This window comes from Amblyomma mixtum, chromosome 3, assembly GCF_055824585.1.
Source record: "Amblyomma mixtum isolate Tamu chromosome 3, ASM5582458v1, whole genome shotgun sequence".
Taxonomy (NCBI): Eukaryota; Metazoa; Arthropoda; class Arachnida; order Ixodida; family Ixodidae; genus Amblyomma; species Amblyomma mixtum.
In genome coordinates, this window is record NC_143014.1 from 256,938,837 (window position 1) to 256,954,086 (window position 15,250).

Consider the following 15,250-nt stretch of genomic DNA (forward strand, 5'->3'; position numbering starts at 1 on the left):
TGAGAGGTGGTCTCAAGAATGAAGTGCATGGTTGGTCACGTGCTCATGCTGTGCATCTAATCGATATCTTTGCAGTTGTTGGAAGTGGACATCACTTTGAATTGGAAGTAGATAGATTTATGTAGCAGGAGTTTTGAAGTTGTATTTCTTCAGAGATGACAGTGCCAATAGTTGACACATCAGTAATCCAGCATGTCTGCCACCCTCTGCCATGCACCATATCCTCAAAGCCTGTTTCATTATGACAGATAGTTCATTAAGTCATCATGTTAAACCTGCTTAGTGAATGCATTTTTTATTTCTGTAAGAAGCAGCAGAGAAAAAAAAAATCCTGACATTTCAGGGCTGCTCAGTTTGGCTGCACTTGTTGCACCAGTTCAAGAAGTGCAACACTCTTGTGTTTGTTTTTCTGATGCCTCAAACACTTGCTGCTGCACTACTGTATTCGTTCTGTACAAGTGTACATCTAGTATGACATGACTTCTAGGCTAGGCTGCTGTGCATTGACCAAAGTGAAAGGTGCAGCAAGATTGCAGTGTCCTTGCGCAAGTCAGTGAAGATATGACAGCCTTTTAGTTAAACGATGACAGTTCTTTTGAAAAGGAGACTGACAGCTGTTCCTTGCACCAAGATTGCAGGCCTGGGCAGTCACGTCGAGCCCCACATATAGCAGTTCAGTGCGTATTTGAAAATCATATACGTGTAATGCATGAGCAGTGACTATATGGAGAAGCGATTTCCTGGGGCTGGTTGATGGCAACACTCTGCTGCAGTTTCCCGTGGGAAACTTCTCCATGTGTTTGGGCTGCTAGCAGCTGTTAATATAGCTGGTATGTAGCTGGCTGTAATTTGGCAGTGATGCTATGATGAGCATATTACGAGGTCTTTAGAGCTAATTAGTTGTGGAAGCAGCTTCAGAATGCCACTGCTCTTGAACTGCTTACACTTGCACAGCAGATTTGTGGCACTGCTGCAGAATTTACAGAACTAGTGCATTCACTGAGTGCAGCCAAAGCAAACAGACTTGAGCATTGGTGAAGAAATAAAAGCAACAGATGTTTCGGACATGGATGAGTGCCTGTATTGTCACTGCAGAAATTAAAATGCCAAAAAATGGCAGTGATTGCAAATGTTCCAGCATGGAAAAATGCGTGTATTGGTATGCATGGGAATGGTGTGGGTTGCATAGGTAGAATTTTTTGCTTCAAATATCATGTGGCTGTGAGGAGAAAGCATGTTTTCATCACCATTTGCAACAATTCAAACGCGAAGGCTAAAGTGACGGGCACAGCATCAGTGCATTGGTCACCCCTTCTCCACTGTGCTGCAGTTGCACCCGATGCAGTCTGCACATTCCTTGCCCTTGTGGGTGCAGCCATTTCGGTGCTGGACTGTGGCAGCAGTGTTCCAGTTGACTGAAGTCACAGGGGCAGCTTATAAGATATGCGTGGCACAGTTTGGAATGCACATATGCACTTAGTCAAGTTGTAAATGGGGAAAGGTCTATACTACAGCCCGCAAGTCAAGTGGCCATCTTGTATAGACATTATGCATTCTGAAAGGCTGTGGTCTCCTGTGCGGTTCGTATTGCACATTGCCGGGGTTGATACATTTAAGGAGGTGAGGGGGAATGCTTCCCTTGGTGTTTTACAAAAACCTGCTTATTTTCTCAAGCATGTGAGGATTATAATATGTGCGACTGCAAAAAGCAGCTGTACTTGCAAGCTTAGAAGTAATTCCACTTGACTGACTGCAGAGCTGTCCTAGTAGTTCCTAGCACGAGGGAGGTGTGGGGTTCAATCTCCAGTGCTGCTATGTACCCACCAGTGATGCCATGGGTACACGCTTTACCCTGGCCTGATGCTTGGTTTATGTTGGGTTACGTTGGGTTTGAGAAATCAGTCTGACCGCAGCTTTTGTAAACCAAAACACTTTGTGATGAAAGGAGAGCTTTGGCCAAAGCTGCCTTTGCACAAAAAAAATTGTCATCAATTCTGCTGGAAAATGATGCTTATTATGAGCGTTCTTGCTGCCAACAGGCGGTGCAGGCAGGGCACTATTTTCCTTTCTTTTTTCAGCCCTCCTAATGAGTGTAACATGCACAATTTTTATTCCAGGTTCATTATGGCTGGGGAGCCAAGTTCATTGGAAGGTTGGGATCCTATGAGAGAAGAGTACTACTCTGTCTCTTTCAATAGTTACAACCGAGGCCCTGGGGCCAACTTGCCATTGGAGTGCTTGCCAGGATTCTCCAAGTAATGATGTTTCTGGTGTTCTTGTTTGCCTAATTGTATTGTCAAGCTCATTGTGTAGTAGTCAAAAGAACGGCTGGGAAAAACAACCCATTTATTCATAAATGTGCGTTAATTATGATATTCAACTTCAAATGCAGCATGTAGTGTACATATTTAAAAATGACAAAATGTAGAGCTATTGTGCTTGTTGTACGAGTACATCTTAGACATGCAGGTTATAACTTATCATCCCGTGGAAAGACTAGCAATTACCCATAAACTTTGACACATGTATATGTCAGCTTAGATTAGGTTACTGTCATTTTACTTATTGTTATCTATGACTGTTAGTGGAAAATTTTTTCATTGCAGGATATAAGTGTCTGAAGTATTTTTTTTTTAATTTTTATTGGAAGTTTTGTTTCAAGTAGTAGCTGCAATTTAAGCCTGAAGCTCAAGCTTTGCCTATGATTACGCAGCATTATCTGCAGCAGTGTTCGTGAAGATCCAGTTGAAGTTGGAAGGCATTGCTTGCGTTGTCATTTCTTAGCCTCTGTGCCTATTTGACCTGTAGTTAAGTTGTTTTATCATGGCTTTTCTCATTAATGCATTAGTTAACTGCTCAATGCAATGTCTGCTCATTTAGGGTGCTTGGCTGGGTGTCGCTCTTGGAGGTCTAAGTTGATTGCAGACAGCTTAGGGAGCTCAAATTAAAGGAAACTATAAAAGCTGTGGCATTATAATTTCTGCACTCTTGTTGTACATTTAGGAACATTTCTTTAAAACGACATCACTGGTGAGACGCTTTTAGGATTCCAAGACATTTTGAAATTATGGAGGTGCTTCATAGCCTTATTAAAATTTCACTGTGATCGTGATTTGGTGTGTTGAATGGGACTTGTCAGGAGCAGTTTCAGCAGATTTCATTGTAAATATGAGCCAAAAGTAGTGATTGCGGGTGCCATGTTAGCAAATTAGAAACATATTGGTCAATGTTGTTTGCCTAGCAATACTGTGCCAGTTTAACATCTCTACTATGCCAGATAGGAAAGCTATGCTGGTTAAGAAAGCTAGCAACGCTATGCCCGTTTGACATCTGCATTGTCATGCTATAATCATTGATTTGTTTACTGGTTAGGTCACAAAGATAATTCTCCTAGACAAAAGAGCGTGTTGTTTGGCACTACAACTTGTTTACAATAAGAACATTATCTTTTCCCACAGTCGAATACAACTCAAGAAGGATGCCGCAAGCACCCCTTAAAGGAGGTCCTCCAGCCAATAGTGTCAACCATTTTTCCTGATGTCGTGGTTAATCTGCTTAATTCATGGTTAATCCCCTTGCATCTGTAAGTCCCCGCAATGTTGACGCTGGCACGTGCAAGGAAATTACGCGCGACGTCATAGCAGTCGGTTGCTGCCATTTGCTACGGGACCTTCTTTGAAGGGAATTTGCTGCTTTGTTCTTGAGTTTTATTTCACAGCAGGTGTATGCGTGCATGTAATTTAGCAGTGCTAATGGAAGCTGCTGTGGCTCATTTGGAGTTTTATCTCGTTTTTGTTTACTGTTTGAGCGCTGTAAGTAAGTTGTGGTACTAGTTTTGGACTCCCTGGCAGTTCAGTGTATTGATATGTCTGTTTGTGTGGCTATCAGAAGCTGAACACACTTTTTATTTCGGTTCCCAGCGACTCTGAGGTCAAGATGACAAGGAAAATCATTGTTGAAAACTTGCCTGCGTACATAACTGAGGTGAGGAGTTCTGCATTACGACTTAATTGCCTAGCACAGTGTTATTCTAAGCATTTAATGATAAGGAGATGGCTTTCTCTGTGTTTCAAGTAGCAGCATCACTGAATTTTTGGATTTAAGTTTTTTTCTTTGGAGTGGTGTGCAGTACATTAGTATATATCAATCACAGCGTGGAATTTGCTGAGGCCAGCTGAATAATTTACAGTAGACCAATTTCCCGAATAGTTGCGCTATGCCATCACTGCCGCTGCGATGCACTCTGGGAGTTGTGGTGCTCCTGCTGGCATCGGCGTCGACGCCAGCCCACAGCCCTGTTGTGACGTCGCTGAAAGAAACAGCCCCGTTTGCATCGTCACGCTATGTTTCTCTGCATGAATGCTGGATTTTTGAGAGAAGTAGGTTCACCTGAAGGGTGTCATGTGCTCCGAAAACTGCACAAAATGGAGGGCCCGGGATTTTTTGTTACTCTAAAAGAAAAGGTTGCTGAGATAAAATGTAGAGGCTGGTCATGAGAGGCAGCTGAAGAAGTCTTGTTCAGCACATTTAGCTGTCTTGTCCCTGTTGATCAGTGCATACTGGCAAACAGTAAATTTTGAAGGTCTGAAGCTCTGCAATGCCTTTTACGCGTTGCTCAGCTTTGAGGCAGTCCATTAAATTGCCAATAAGGAGGCAGTCGGGTTCACCTTCGTGCTGCTTCATCAAACCATTTTTGCAGCGTGTTCTGCCCAATGTAAAATTGTGGGTGAACAAGTGTGCAAAATTTTATTGTTGTATCCAGGAATCCACAATGTGTGTATGCTTCGTGTGCATATTCATCCCTAGTAACTCAAGCTGCCGTGGTAGCAATAGGGCTTTTTGCATTTCATGGAATGAGGAAGCGTGGCTGTAAAACCGTGGAAATGTGGAATAATTTGTGACGTTTTGTTCCATGTCAGTCTTTGAGCATACGTGATATTGCCATTTCAGCAACATGTCATTTATGCTGGAACATCGCTCCCATTTTACTCAGTATTTCCATAAATAAAAAAGACTTATCTACTGTTCACCCATCAATGAACATGCTCATACTCATACAGAAAAAATAGAGTTAATAGCCCTGGCAACAAATCTTATATTGCACTAAATCTAAAAGAGATTAGTGTTGCAGCAATCTGCTCACAAATCCACTCCTTGGTCACAAAATTAAAAACCACTCAACCTTAATTTGGTGCACTCAAAATCTCCCCAATGACTTCTCCTTTTTTCATTTCGCAGTGAACACAAGCATTTGTCAAAACTCTTTACAAAAGCGACATTTCTCGCTCGTACTGCTGAGCTTTCCTGTTGGTAACTCGCCAAGCACATTATGAAGATATTTATATGTTTATATGAATGAAAAAGAAACTGCCGCATGGCCAGTTTTAAACAAGGACCATGAAAAAATAAAGACTGCAAATGTTATGTGACACTGCCATAGTATAGTGAATGTCTAGATGGATACAGGGAAAATTACATGGTGAAATGAGGCGGCAAGAAATGTGAATACTCTCTGAAGGTGTGCATCGATGGGCATAGAAATGTTCTGCTTGCAAAAAGAGCAAAAGTAACAGTCAAGCATGTTTTCATCGTCAGCTGCAAAAATTTTTAATGACAAGATTCAAGTAACAAGCACAGCATCGCCGTCGCGGTCACTCCACTCCGTGCAGCAACTGGATACCCTCTCAGTGCTGCATTTGCTGCGATTAGCACTGCACTCCTCAAAACTTCATAGTGGTGCCTCTGTGGAATTCGGCTCAACACAATAAATGAAACGGTGGAAAGCTACTGCGAGTGAGTATGATGCTAAATAAGGTGCCAATAAAGTGAGCTGTAGTGCAGACTAAAGTCTCTCCATAACGGTCAGTGCATAGGCGACACCACGAAGGACTACAGCCAAGATGGTGCTTGGCTACTTCTGGTAAATGTGCACGCATAGTGGGCTTTGTGAAATTGGTCTATTGTAATTTTTTCATGTGTAATTTCAGTTTCAAGTGCCAAATAGTGGCAGTAATATAAGATGAATTTAGGTCGTGTCAGGCGTGCAGAAACTGTCATGTAATCACTGCATTGCTGCTTGTTGATTTTTTCTCATTCCACGGCCCACTTGCAGAAAGTAAATTGACAGTCTAGTTCCCGGTCTTGTCTTATTCACAGTCTAAACGCTCCACTGGGTTTGAGGGAAGGAAAGGCATATAACTAACTGAGAAGAAAAAAATAAACACGAATGTCACAGGGAAGCGTCAGTTGTCAGTTAATGTTTGTGCTTGTCCTTTTTGGCGTTTGCATTTCTGGGCAGCTGTACTCAAGTCAAATAAAAACACGAACACTAGGTGGCAACTGAAACTCTTAGTCAGCATTTATGTTTTTTTTCTTTCATGGTGGTTGAGGGGTCCGCCTACAGAATGAGCCATTTACATCCATTTTCTTTCCTCAAATACAGTGAAGGGTGTAGGCTATGAATAGGACTAGTCCGGTAACTAGACAGAACCTATGCATGCCGAAACTTCACAGAAATTTATCTATTTCCAGAAATCTCTAACGGCCCTTGCTGTGAGGGTATAGAATGTGGCAAAAATGCAAACATCACAGGGAATAACTAACGTGATGAACTGAACAGTAAACAAAACTAGAAAAGCACAATAAATGAATTGGCAACAATTATTAAAATGTGGCAAAAAATAAAGTGCAAAATGAACATAATGACAACAAATAAACAGTATGAAAAAATCAAAATCAAATGCATTACAGTGTACAAAACAGAACTAGAAGGAAATTACACATATTGGAAAAAATTTAAATATTTTCATATAAAATATTTCACAACCCACAATCATCCTTTAGAACTATTTTTCTCATGACTGACTTTTGAGCCGTTCTTAAATATAGAATTTTGACGTGTGGCAAACCTTCAGACATTTGAGGTCGACTGTAAACATTTCCTATTACGCACGATGGTTTCCTTTAGAGAGGGCGCAAAAATATTTCTTTTTTTTTTCAGAATTACAATGTAGTCCATGGGGTCAAATTAAAAAAAAATGGTGTCCGGAGAAGACTGGTGAATCTTTCTGAATGCGCACAATGCACAAAATCAAACACAAACATCACAATCCTTGCACAGGAAGAGGTTAGACTTTCTTGAACCTACACTAACGAGTGCGAGCTTTTGCACAAGAAACTTTTTAGTTACTGCACAAAAATATGGTGTCCTACATGTAGGACGCTATGCATATATGGGCATATTGCTTCATGCAAGCAGGCCATTGTAAGGGTTGGGGTGAATTAAAACAAAGAAAGCAGCTTCCATACTGTAGTTTCTGCATGCCTTATGCGACCTCCACTCGTCTTTTATGTCACATCCACCGTTCTGCTGTTGGAACCAAACCAATGTGAGAGAAAACAAATTATAAATTATTTACCACTCGTTGGCACAGTCCATATGGCTCTCCATATCTCCCAAAGTCCTGCGTATCACTGCAGGAAAAGAACACAACTAAAATTTGGTGTCTCTGCTCGTTTATATGAAACTGAAGTGGTTTTCGTGCTACTATTATAACTAGCTGTACTTATCCTGGCTGCCTGAGTTGCATTGGAAGGAAATTCTTTAAAACTAGTTTCAAAGGAAATAACAAGAGACGAAAAGTGACATGACATTTTGGTGGAAATAAAAAGGTCTTGCCTTGTATTTTAAGAATCAAGCGCTGCAGTATTGAAGAAATGAAAGTTTATTTTGATTTAACATTGAAAAAATTACATAATGATGGTCATTTTGTGGCATAACCCTTTGTAGCTGGCAACCACACCAGAACAAGCTGAGTAGGGTGGGACAGTTGCCATTGTGCAGGCACCTAGGCATACCAAGAGAAGGGTAGAGTGGGGTACAGAATTATTTGGGTTTGGGAAAAGTATTCATCCACAGTTGATGCCACATGACGTCCTGTCACTGAGTAAGGGAGGGATTGGGCGAGGGGTAACGTTGCTGAGCAAGGCATAGTATTTTTAGAGTGCAGCTCTTTTGCGCCTGTTTCTGTGTTTCTGTAGTGTCGCTGTCGCCGTCCCCATGTCCCTTGTAATCACCAGTGGACACCTTAGTTGCGATTTAAGCTGCAAAACCAATGGAACGGGAGCTTGGAAAGCAAAGGAAAGGCTCATAACTGCCTGGAACAGTGGACACCTCAATCATGCTTTAAGTGCTTTAAGCTACGTGGTGGTAGTGACAGATGTGTGCTGCATGCGTTGGCATTGACAAAGTTGTGCCTGAAATACTGCACTGAAGCTGTAGTTGGCGTTCATTGTGTTCATTGGTGTTGGCATTGACAACATCTTACACTCAAATCATTTTAATGAAAGGAAGTGCGCATAACTGGCTCCCTTGGTAAGTGGACGCCTGAATCGCGCCTATAGGTACGTGGGGTGATGAGTGTGAGATGTGGGCTACATGCGTTAGCGCTGCAGTGAGCAAACTCTGGCGGTCAACCATTAACTGCCACCTGCCAGGGTAGCAGGGTGGGTGGGGACTTTAATGTACATATAAAGACTGGAATTTCTTACCACTTATGTGGGAGAACATCCCATTCCTCTCGCTCGTAACGCCTCCCATGGTTGTGACAACCTCACGAAATACTTGCACAGACCTCGTCTTCAAGAACCAGGCATTAGTCCAGCAAGTCGAGCATATATCCTTCTTTTTCTCCAACCACAAACCTTCCTTCATCATCATCAAGAACTGTTAGTGGAGTGTTTCTTGAAGAAGGAAAATGTGTGAAAAATAACAAGTTGTCTGTAATTGTACATACATGTCTTGCTCGAATTCTTTGACGCAATTTATCGAAAAGCTGAAACAGCTGATGAGCTGCACTCAAATTTCACATTAGGAAGTAACGTAATCATTGGCAATTTTTTTGGCTCTGGTATTCTTGTAAAAAGAAATAAATATAATAAATTTATCTCCAGCTTGGCCTGAGGAATTTGTTTGGGAGCTGTGGAGAAGTCCTTCATGCCGAGCGACTTAATCCAAAGCCTGAATACCCGGACAAGACTATTGGGTGAGAAACACCTGCTTCTTTTGGTAGCCTTTCTCTTTGCTTTTGTTCAGAGAATGTCTTGTTGTCTTCCCAGCCATTTATGTGCACTTAAGAATTAAACTGGCTGACAGTAGTGATGTGAAGCTCCCGGAATACAAAAGGATTGTTTTGCAGATTTGTCTTTTTTAAAACGACAAACGAGGCCATCAAAGCGATTGGCACCTTCGATGACAAGCCACCGTTTCACTTGAAAGTGAGCATTGCCAGCATGTCGCTCTCGGACAGGTGGAAGATAGACAGCAGGATGAAGGCAAGAAATGCTGTTTCTTTCATGTTTTGGCCATTCTTTGAGTTGCAAGTGAATTGGGGGTGGGGGGCAGTAACATTAAGTTTTTCTCAATGTGTACTGTGGTTTTTCGTTTCCCCTGCCCTTAAATAATGCAGGACGAGTTGGATGACATACGTCGAAGCATTGAGCAAAGGCATGGGCTGCCTCCCCATACTGGTCCTCCTCCAATGGGTGCTGGGAGAGGTGAGGGTGATTTCTGCTTTGTCCACACTGAATCGCTTTATTTAGCAGTGCAAGTTGCATTCGCTCCCCTCTCTTTTTCTCTGGCTGTTTGAATCTGTGAGCACATGTCGTCGTCATTGTGTGCTGCTCCCGGCTTTTGCTGCACTGCAGTTGCACAAGCTTAATAGTGTGACTGTGCGTGTGAGTCGCTGCCATGGCTTTAGCGTTTGGCTGTTGGTTTCAAGGTTGCGGGTTTGATCCTGGCTGCATTGGTCATATCTCGATGGAGACTGAACACAGGAACGCCAGCGTGCTGTGCATTGTCAATGCATATTAATGAACCCATGAACCCCGGGGGGTGTAAATTGATCAGGAGCCGTCCACTACGGTGTCCCTCTTAGCCCATGTCTCGCTTCGGGATGTTAAACCCCACAATTTACAATTCAATTGTGTGAATGCTTCATCTCGGTGCTGACTGTCGCAGAGACTTACTTGCTCGTGCTCCCGTGTCCACTTTTACAGGTAGAAGTGTCCTCTCGTCTGATCGTTTTTCACCTGAAGAGGTAAGTTTGCTTTGCTGTTCCCTGCTTGATTTCCCTGTTCTGGGAAAATAGCATCAGTTCCTGTTCTTTTCACTTGCAATGGCTCTGAGAATTCGTTGCGATATGAAGCTTTCTGCAGCTAGAGAGAGCAATGTACGGGGTATGACTAGACTTCTGCAGTTTTTCTGTCATCATTGAACATCACTGCTACTGCTTCATCTAATAGTTAACCGCTTCCGCGGGATGTAAAGCACTGCCACTCAGTTCTGTCTACTGCTGCTCTTCAGTGGTAGCAAGTCTTTCACGACCAGGCCAATGCAGCAACTTCAAGTTTATAATAACGAAGTAATTACTCATTGGCATCCACCCTTAGTGCAGCCATACAGCTGCAGAGGAAAGCTATACAGCTTCCATAGAAACTTCTTAGTTGAAGAAAAATTCGTCCTGGTCCAGAGTACGAACCTGGGACCACAGCTTCACCAGAGCACTCACTCTACCAATTGAGCTAACCGACCAGTAACTCAAAGTGGGAACAGTGTTGGTCCAGTGTTTAGGAGAATCACCCAAGGTGGAGTAGATTTATAATGAAAAGAATATTACAAGTCTACTCCACTTTGATGGATTGCCCTAAACATTTGACCAACACGGTCCTCACTTCGAGTTATTGATCAATTTGCTCTTGCCCTACCACATACTGTCCGTCCTGGTTAGCTCAGTTGGTGGAGCGACTGCTCCGGTGAAGTGGTGGTCCAAGGTTCGAACCCTTGACCAGGACAAATTTTTCTTCAGCTACGAAGTTTCAGTGGAAGCTGTGTAGCTTTTTTTTGTATCTGTATGGCTGCGCTTGGGTGGATGCCAGTGAGTAATTACTTCCTTATTACAACTGTACTCTGCCTTGGTTGATTCCCCTAAACATTGGACCAACTTCAAGTTTAATGGGACATTTGTATTTCTAAGCACCAAATGGCAGCACTGAGTGGAAGACTGCCGCTACTGACCGTGCATCGCACCCATTGTCTCTTATTCTGCCATAGGTCCACTGCGCATTGCTTTGCTCTGAAGCTTTTCCTATTGAGTCTCCTTTGTTTATTGCTCGTGGTAGCTTTGTGGTAGCTTTGTTATTGCAAAGCCCGTGGTAGCTTTGTTATTGCATGCCCACAGCATCCTTATTTTTGATGTTTTCCTTGCACTGCGGCAGTGGTGAGAAAAGACGCCAGACGGATTGTTTCCATAAAACACCGCTAGGGCACTGCATGTGTGTGACGATCGGTCATGTGAACGGTAGATACTAAAAACTGTTTGCATGTCAGAAATGTGTTATTCTTGGTGAACAATTTTGCTGCTGTTCTCTGGGCTGTCTTGATTGACAGGTTTACTGGCGTGAGCTAATCATGAGCAGTTCTTGCATGCAAACAGCATGGACAGTTTGGTCCCTGGGTTGTCGTTGCAAATTGTAGTTGCCAAAACATTGCCACAGTTTAGTGAGACAAAGTGTAGGAACCACTGCCTGGCTTGGCGACTGCTTTGGTCTTGTGATAAGTGGTCTGGCAAATTCTTTGTGCAAATCTCCATGCTGTGCAAAGGTAGTAATGAAATTGACCTTGTCCGGTAATGTTGCATTCTGTAAGTATTTGAGTGCAGCTCTGTATTATTTAGCCTTTTAAATTTGCCACACCTTCTCATTGTCTCGTTTCCTATGCTCACAGCTGAAGACCATCTGTGTGGATGTAGCACGCACGGGCGAGCGACGTGTGTACAGCAGCAGCAGCAGCAGCAGTAGTGGCAGTAGCAGTGGCAGGAGCAGCCGAAGTAGCATCTCATCGGACACCTCCGTCGAGACTTGCATTCTGGCTGACAATGAAGATAACAACGTTAAGGTTACCATCAAACCCAATTCAAGGGGGGAGCAAGTGTGCACGGTGGTCATACAGGAGGACGCTCATGACCAACCACCTGAGCAGAAGTGTGTCCTTTGTGGTGCACACTGTAAGTGCTGTGCTTTCTTGGCATCATCTTAATTGATTGTTGAAGTTTAGTGTCCATTTTGCTTATTCTTCATTGCCTTGTTTAGTACGTAGCTGCATGTTTGTGTACTGAAGCGGCGGGGCGGCTGGGTCCTTCCTTCAGTGAGCAGCCAATGTGTTTCACACTTTTACTGATTTGAAGAGTTGCACGGCTCGTAAACATTAGCTGTCTGGGTGATAGTTGTACGCAGCATTTTGGTGCACGCAGTTGCACGCAGCCTCTATCGGCGTGCACTGGTAGCGAAGCTCAGAAAACGAAACTATGCGGTGATGAGTGCTCGGAGGCATCGGTGACCGATTGGAGGGGCCAAATTTTTAGCTCGCACAGCGCTGCAAACCTGACTCATCCGAACTCGGCTGCCGCTCTTTCACACGCTGGAGCATGGGAGCAAGGCACAAAAAGTTAGTTAAATGAATTTTAAGAGAAGTGACATTAAAATACACTGAAATATGGCCAGCCAACCAAGAATTTGAAATTTGGTTTAAATAACCGAAAGTTCAAATTATCTTAGTTTGAATTATTGTGGGTGCACTACTATTACTGCTACTTCTGCAGGATTGCCCCTCGCTTATTTAAAACCAGAGAGGACTTTCAGATACGTTAACTTATGCTTATGATGGGTGGAAACAAAATTTGCAATACGTGTGTTTCTTTTTTATTTTTAGTGTAAATTGTGTACTTGTGCCGATATTCGAAACTATTGAAAAATAACGTGCATTGATATTCAAAACTCTTTGAAAGTATTCTGTTCGATTCATAGCCAAACCTTTGATATTTACACACCTCTAGAAGAAATAAAATGCATAGAATTGTTGGATTATGTTATGCTTGCATGTTATTATACTTCTGTGTGGAATCACTGATTTTTCTTTTTTTTTCTTTTCTTTTTTTTCAGCTGAATTTCTGTGCCCTGCATGCAAGGCATTCTACTGTTCGCCAGAATGCCAGTTGAAGGACTGGCCAGCACACAAGGAATTTTGCAAGCCAAAGGGGTGCGTTGATCTAAGTGTTTGCTTGGTACAGTTTCTTGGCATGTTAGCGTAGGGCTGGTTCCAAGTTAGTCCAGTTGTTTAACAGTCTTCAGAGCATAAACACTTTGTTCACGCCCAAATTTCTCTGTACTGAAGCTCCTTGATTGCAGCCAAATGTTGGGTGCCTTAAACTGGAAAAAAAAAGTTCAGAGTTACTTTCAAAGGAGGATATAATTAGGTCAAGAAACCTTGGAGGTGGTGAACATGTATTGTTTATTGTTTAGCTGCAGATGAATAGAAGGATTTGCTCAATTTAGTTTTACTTTTAAGCTGAAAAAAAAAGTTTTTGGTACAGTCTAGCCCGTTTATAACGAAGCCACTTATAGCGAAATAGCGGTTATAACGAAGGGATTTCAATTTCCCATTCCCATTTTTGCATTTTTAATACATTTTCGGTCCGGTTTTAACGAAGTAAATAAGAGCGCGTCAGCGGATATAACGAAGAGATTTAATACTAACCGAAAAATAATCTGCCAATCAACACATTTTTGCGTCCTTGAGGCGATTTTTTCCGCGAAAATAAGAGCAAAATTCGGCTGACGGCGTCCTTTTGTGGCGTCGTCTGCTCTCCTGCGGAGCGAAAGGTTGCTTCACTGCATCGCATGGCACGCCGGTCTCGTGTTGCGCCGTCCTTGAACGGTGTCACGGCGTAGAGCGGTAGAGCACGCCGCGCAGGGGAAAAACGTAAAAAAGAACAGAGACGATTTTTTTTTTAGATGACGTCGCAGAGAGCGGCCGTCCTTGCCAATCGCGGTTCTCTGTTTCTCCCAGGTATGCCGGTATGCCGATGTTTGTATTTTTTTTTCGTAGTCCGCATATTACGAAATAGCGGATATAGCTAAGTGATCTCCGATTCCCGCCGACTTCGTTATAACCGGACTAGACTGTACTTACTTTCACAACTCATTATTATGTTAGTCGTGCACTCGAGTGTGCCTTACCTGTGTTTTGGTTTCTGTCTTGATTTGCTGACTGGTGTTCTCCTTTTGATAACTATGCTTTTCTTTTCTTTATCATAGTTTGCTGCCCACACCTCAAGAGAGGGCTCCGGAGAAGCATGTAGGCACGTCATCACCAAGACCGAGCAGTCAGAAAAGCTCTCCTGAAAAGGATAAAGCAAGATTCTCGCCAAAGCAGCAAGGCGGTCAAAAGAGCAATGTACTTGTATATATTGTCTTGTTCATTTAAGAGCTGTATTGAAGTGACACCTAATTTTGGTGGCATGTTTTCTTCTCTATGGTGATGCAGAAGACACTACTGTGCGTGAATCACCATGTGGTATTTGCCTATGACTGCTAAATAATTTATAATCGAACTTTTCTGTTGTGTCGTTTCGGTTTTAACAGGCGAACGATGGCTGTGACGTTAAAGGGAGGTTATAGGTCACCTGAGGCACGGAAAAACTGCGACATAATTGCTGCTTCATTGTTTTAATTCACTACAGTGCTGAAGCCAGCCTTCCTCAAGAGCCGAAATGGCAATGTTTGTAGAAGCACTGATTATATTGCAGTTTTTCATGTCTCACTTGACCTATGACCTTTCTTCGACGTCATAGCCATCGTCCGGCTGTTGAAACCGAAACTGCAACAGCACCAGAAATAAATTCGATTATAAATTATTTAGTGGGTATAGGAGGATACCACGTGGTAATCCGTGTACAGTAATGCCTTACATCTCATTACAAAGAAGAAAACACGCACCCAAAAGTTAGGTGTCTATACACCTTTAATGTGACAGTGTTAGATCTAATGTTCGGAGAAAAAGCCACGTGTGTCGTCACTCTAATTCAAAATTGGTTGGCAGAGGTCGTGATGTCGCGTCACAGTCAACCAATGAGAGCGAGGTATGACGTCAGACACCTCGAGACGAGGGGTTGGTGGGCTGCCAGCTGTGCAGCAGTCGGAGAATGTGAAAAGTTTCCACTGCTTAGTGCTTGGCTTGTCGAGTCGTGCGACAGGACGCATGGCGTGGCTGTTGGGGGTAGAGTAGCAGAGAAGGAGCACTTCTCAAAAAGAAAGCGGCTCCAAGACTGATGCTTGCTTCCTGTAATGGTGCTGGAGGAGTTGAGATGGAGGGCTGAGTGACTTCTAACACTGTCGCACTCGGATTCCTAATGGT

General features: G+C 43.0%; 1 protein-coding gene across 1 annotated transcript in view; it reads left to right on the top strand.

Moving 5' to 3' along the window:
* The first annotated feature begins 2,124 nt into the window (after nt 1–2,124).
* The window catches only part of LOC149354487 (tudor domain-containing protein 1-like), a 43,691-nt gene continuing 30,565 nt past the window's right edge, over nt 2,125–15,250 (top strand). Inside the window, exons 1-9 of the mRNA XM_089575988.1 lie at nt 2,125–2,255; nt 3,921–3,984; nt 8,953–9,044; nt 9,198–9,333; nt 9,468–9,555; nt 10,057–10,097; nt 11,783–12,062; nt 12,997–13,093; nt 14,152–14,296. Of these exons, the coding sequence (XP_089432114.1) occupies nt 2,125–2,255; nt 3,921–3,984; nt 8,953–9,044; nt 9,198–9,333; nt 9,468–9,555; nt 10,057–10,097; nt 11,783–12,062; nt 12,997–13,093; nt 14,152–14,296 (1,074 nt within the window). The remainder of the gene's footprint in view (nt 2,256–3,920; nt 3,985–8,952; nt 9,045–9,197; nt 9,334–9,467; nt 9,556–10,056; nt 10,098–11,782; nt 12,063–12,996; nt 13,094–14,151; nt 14,297–15,250) is intronic.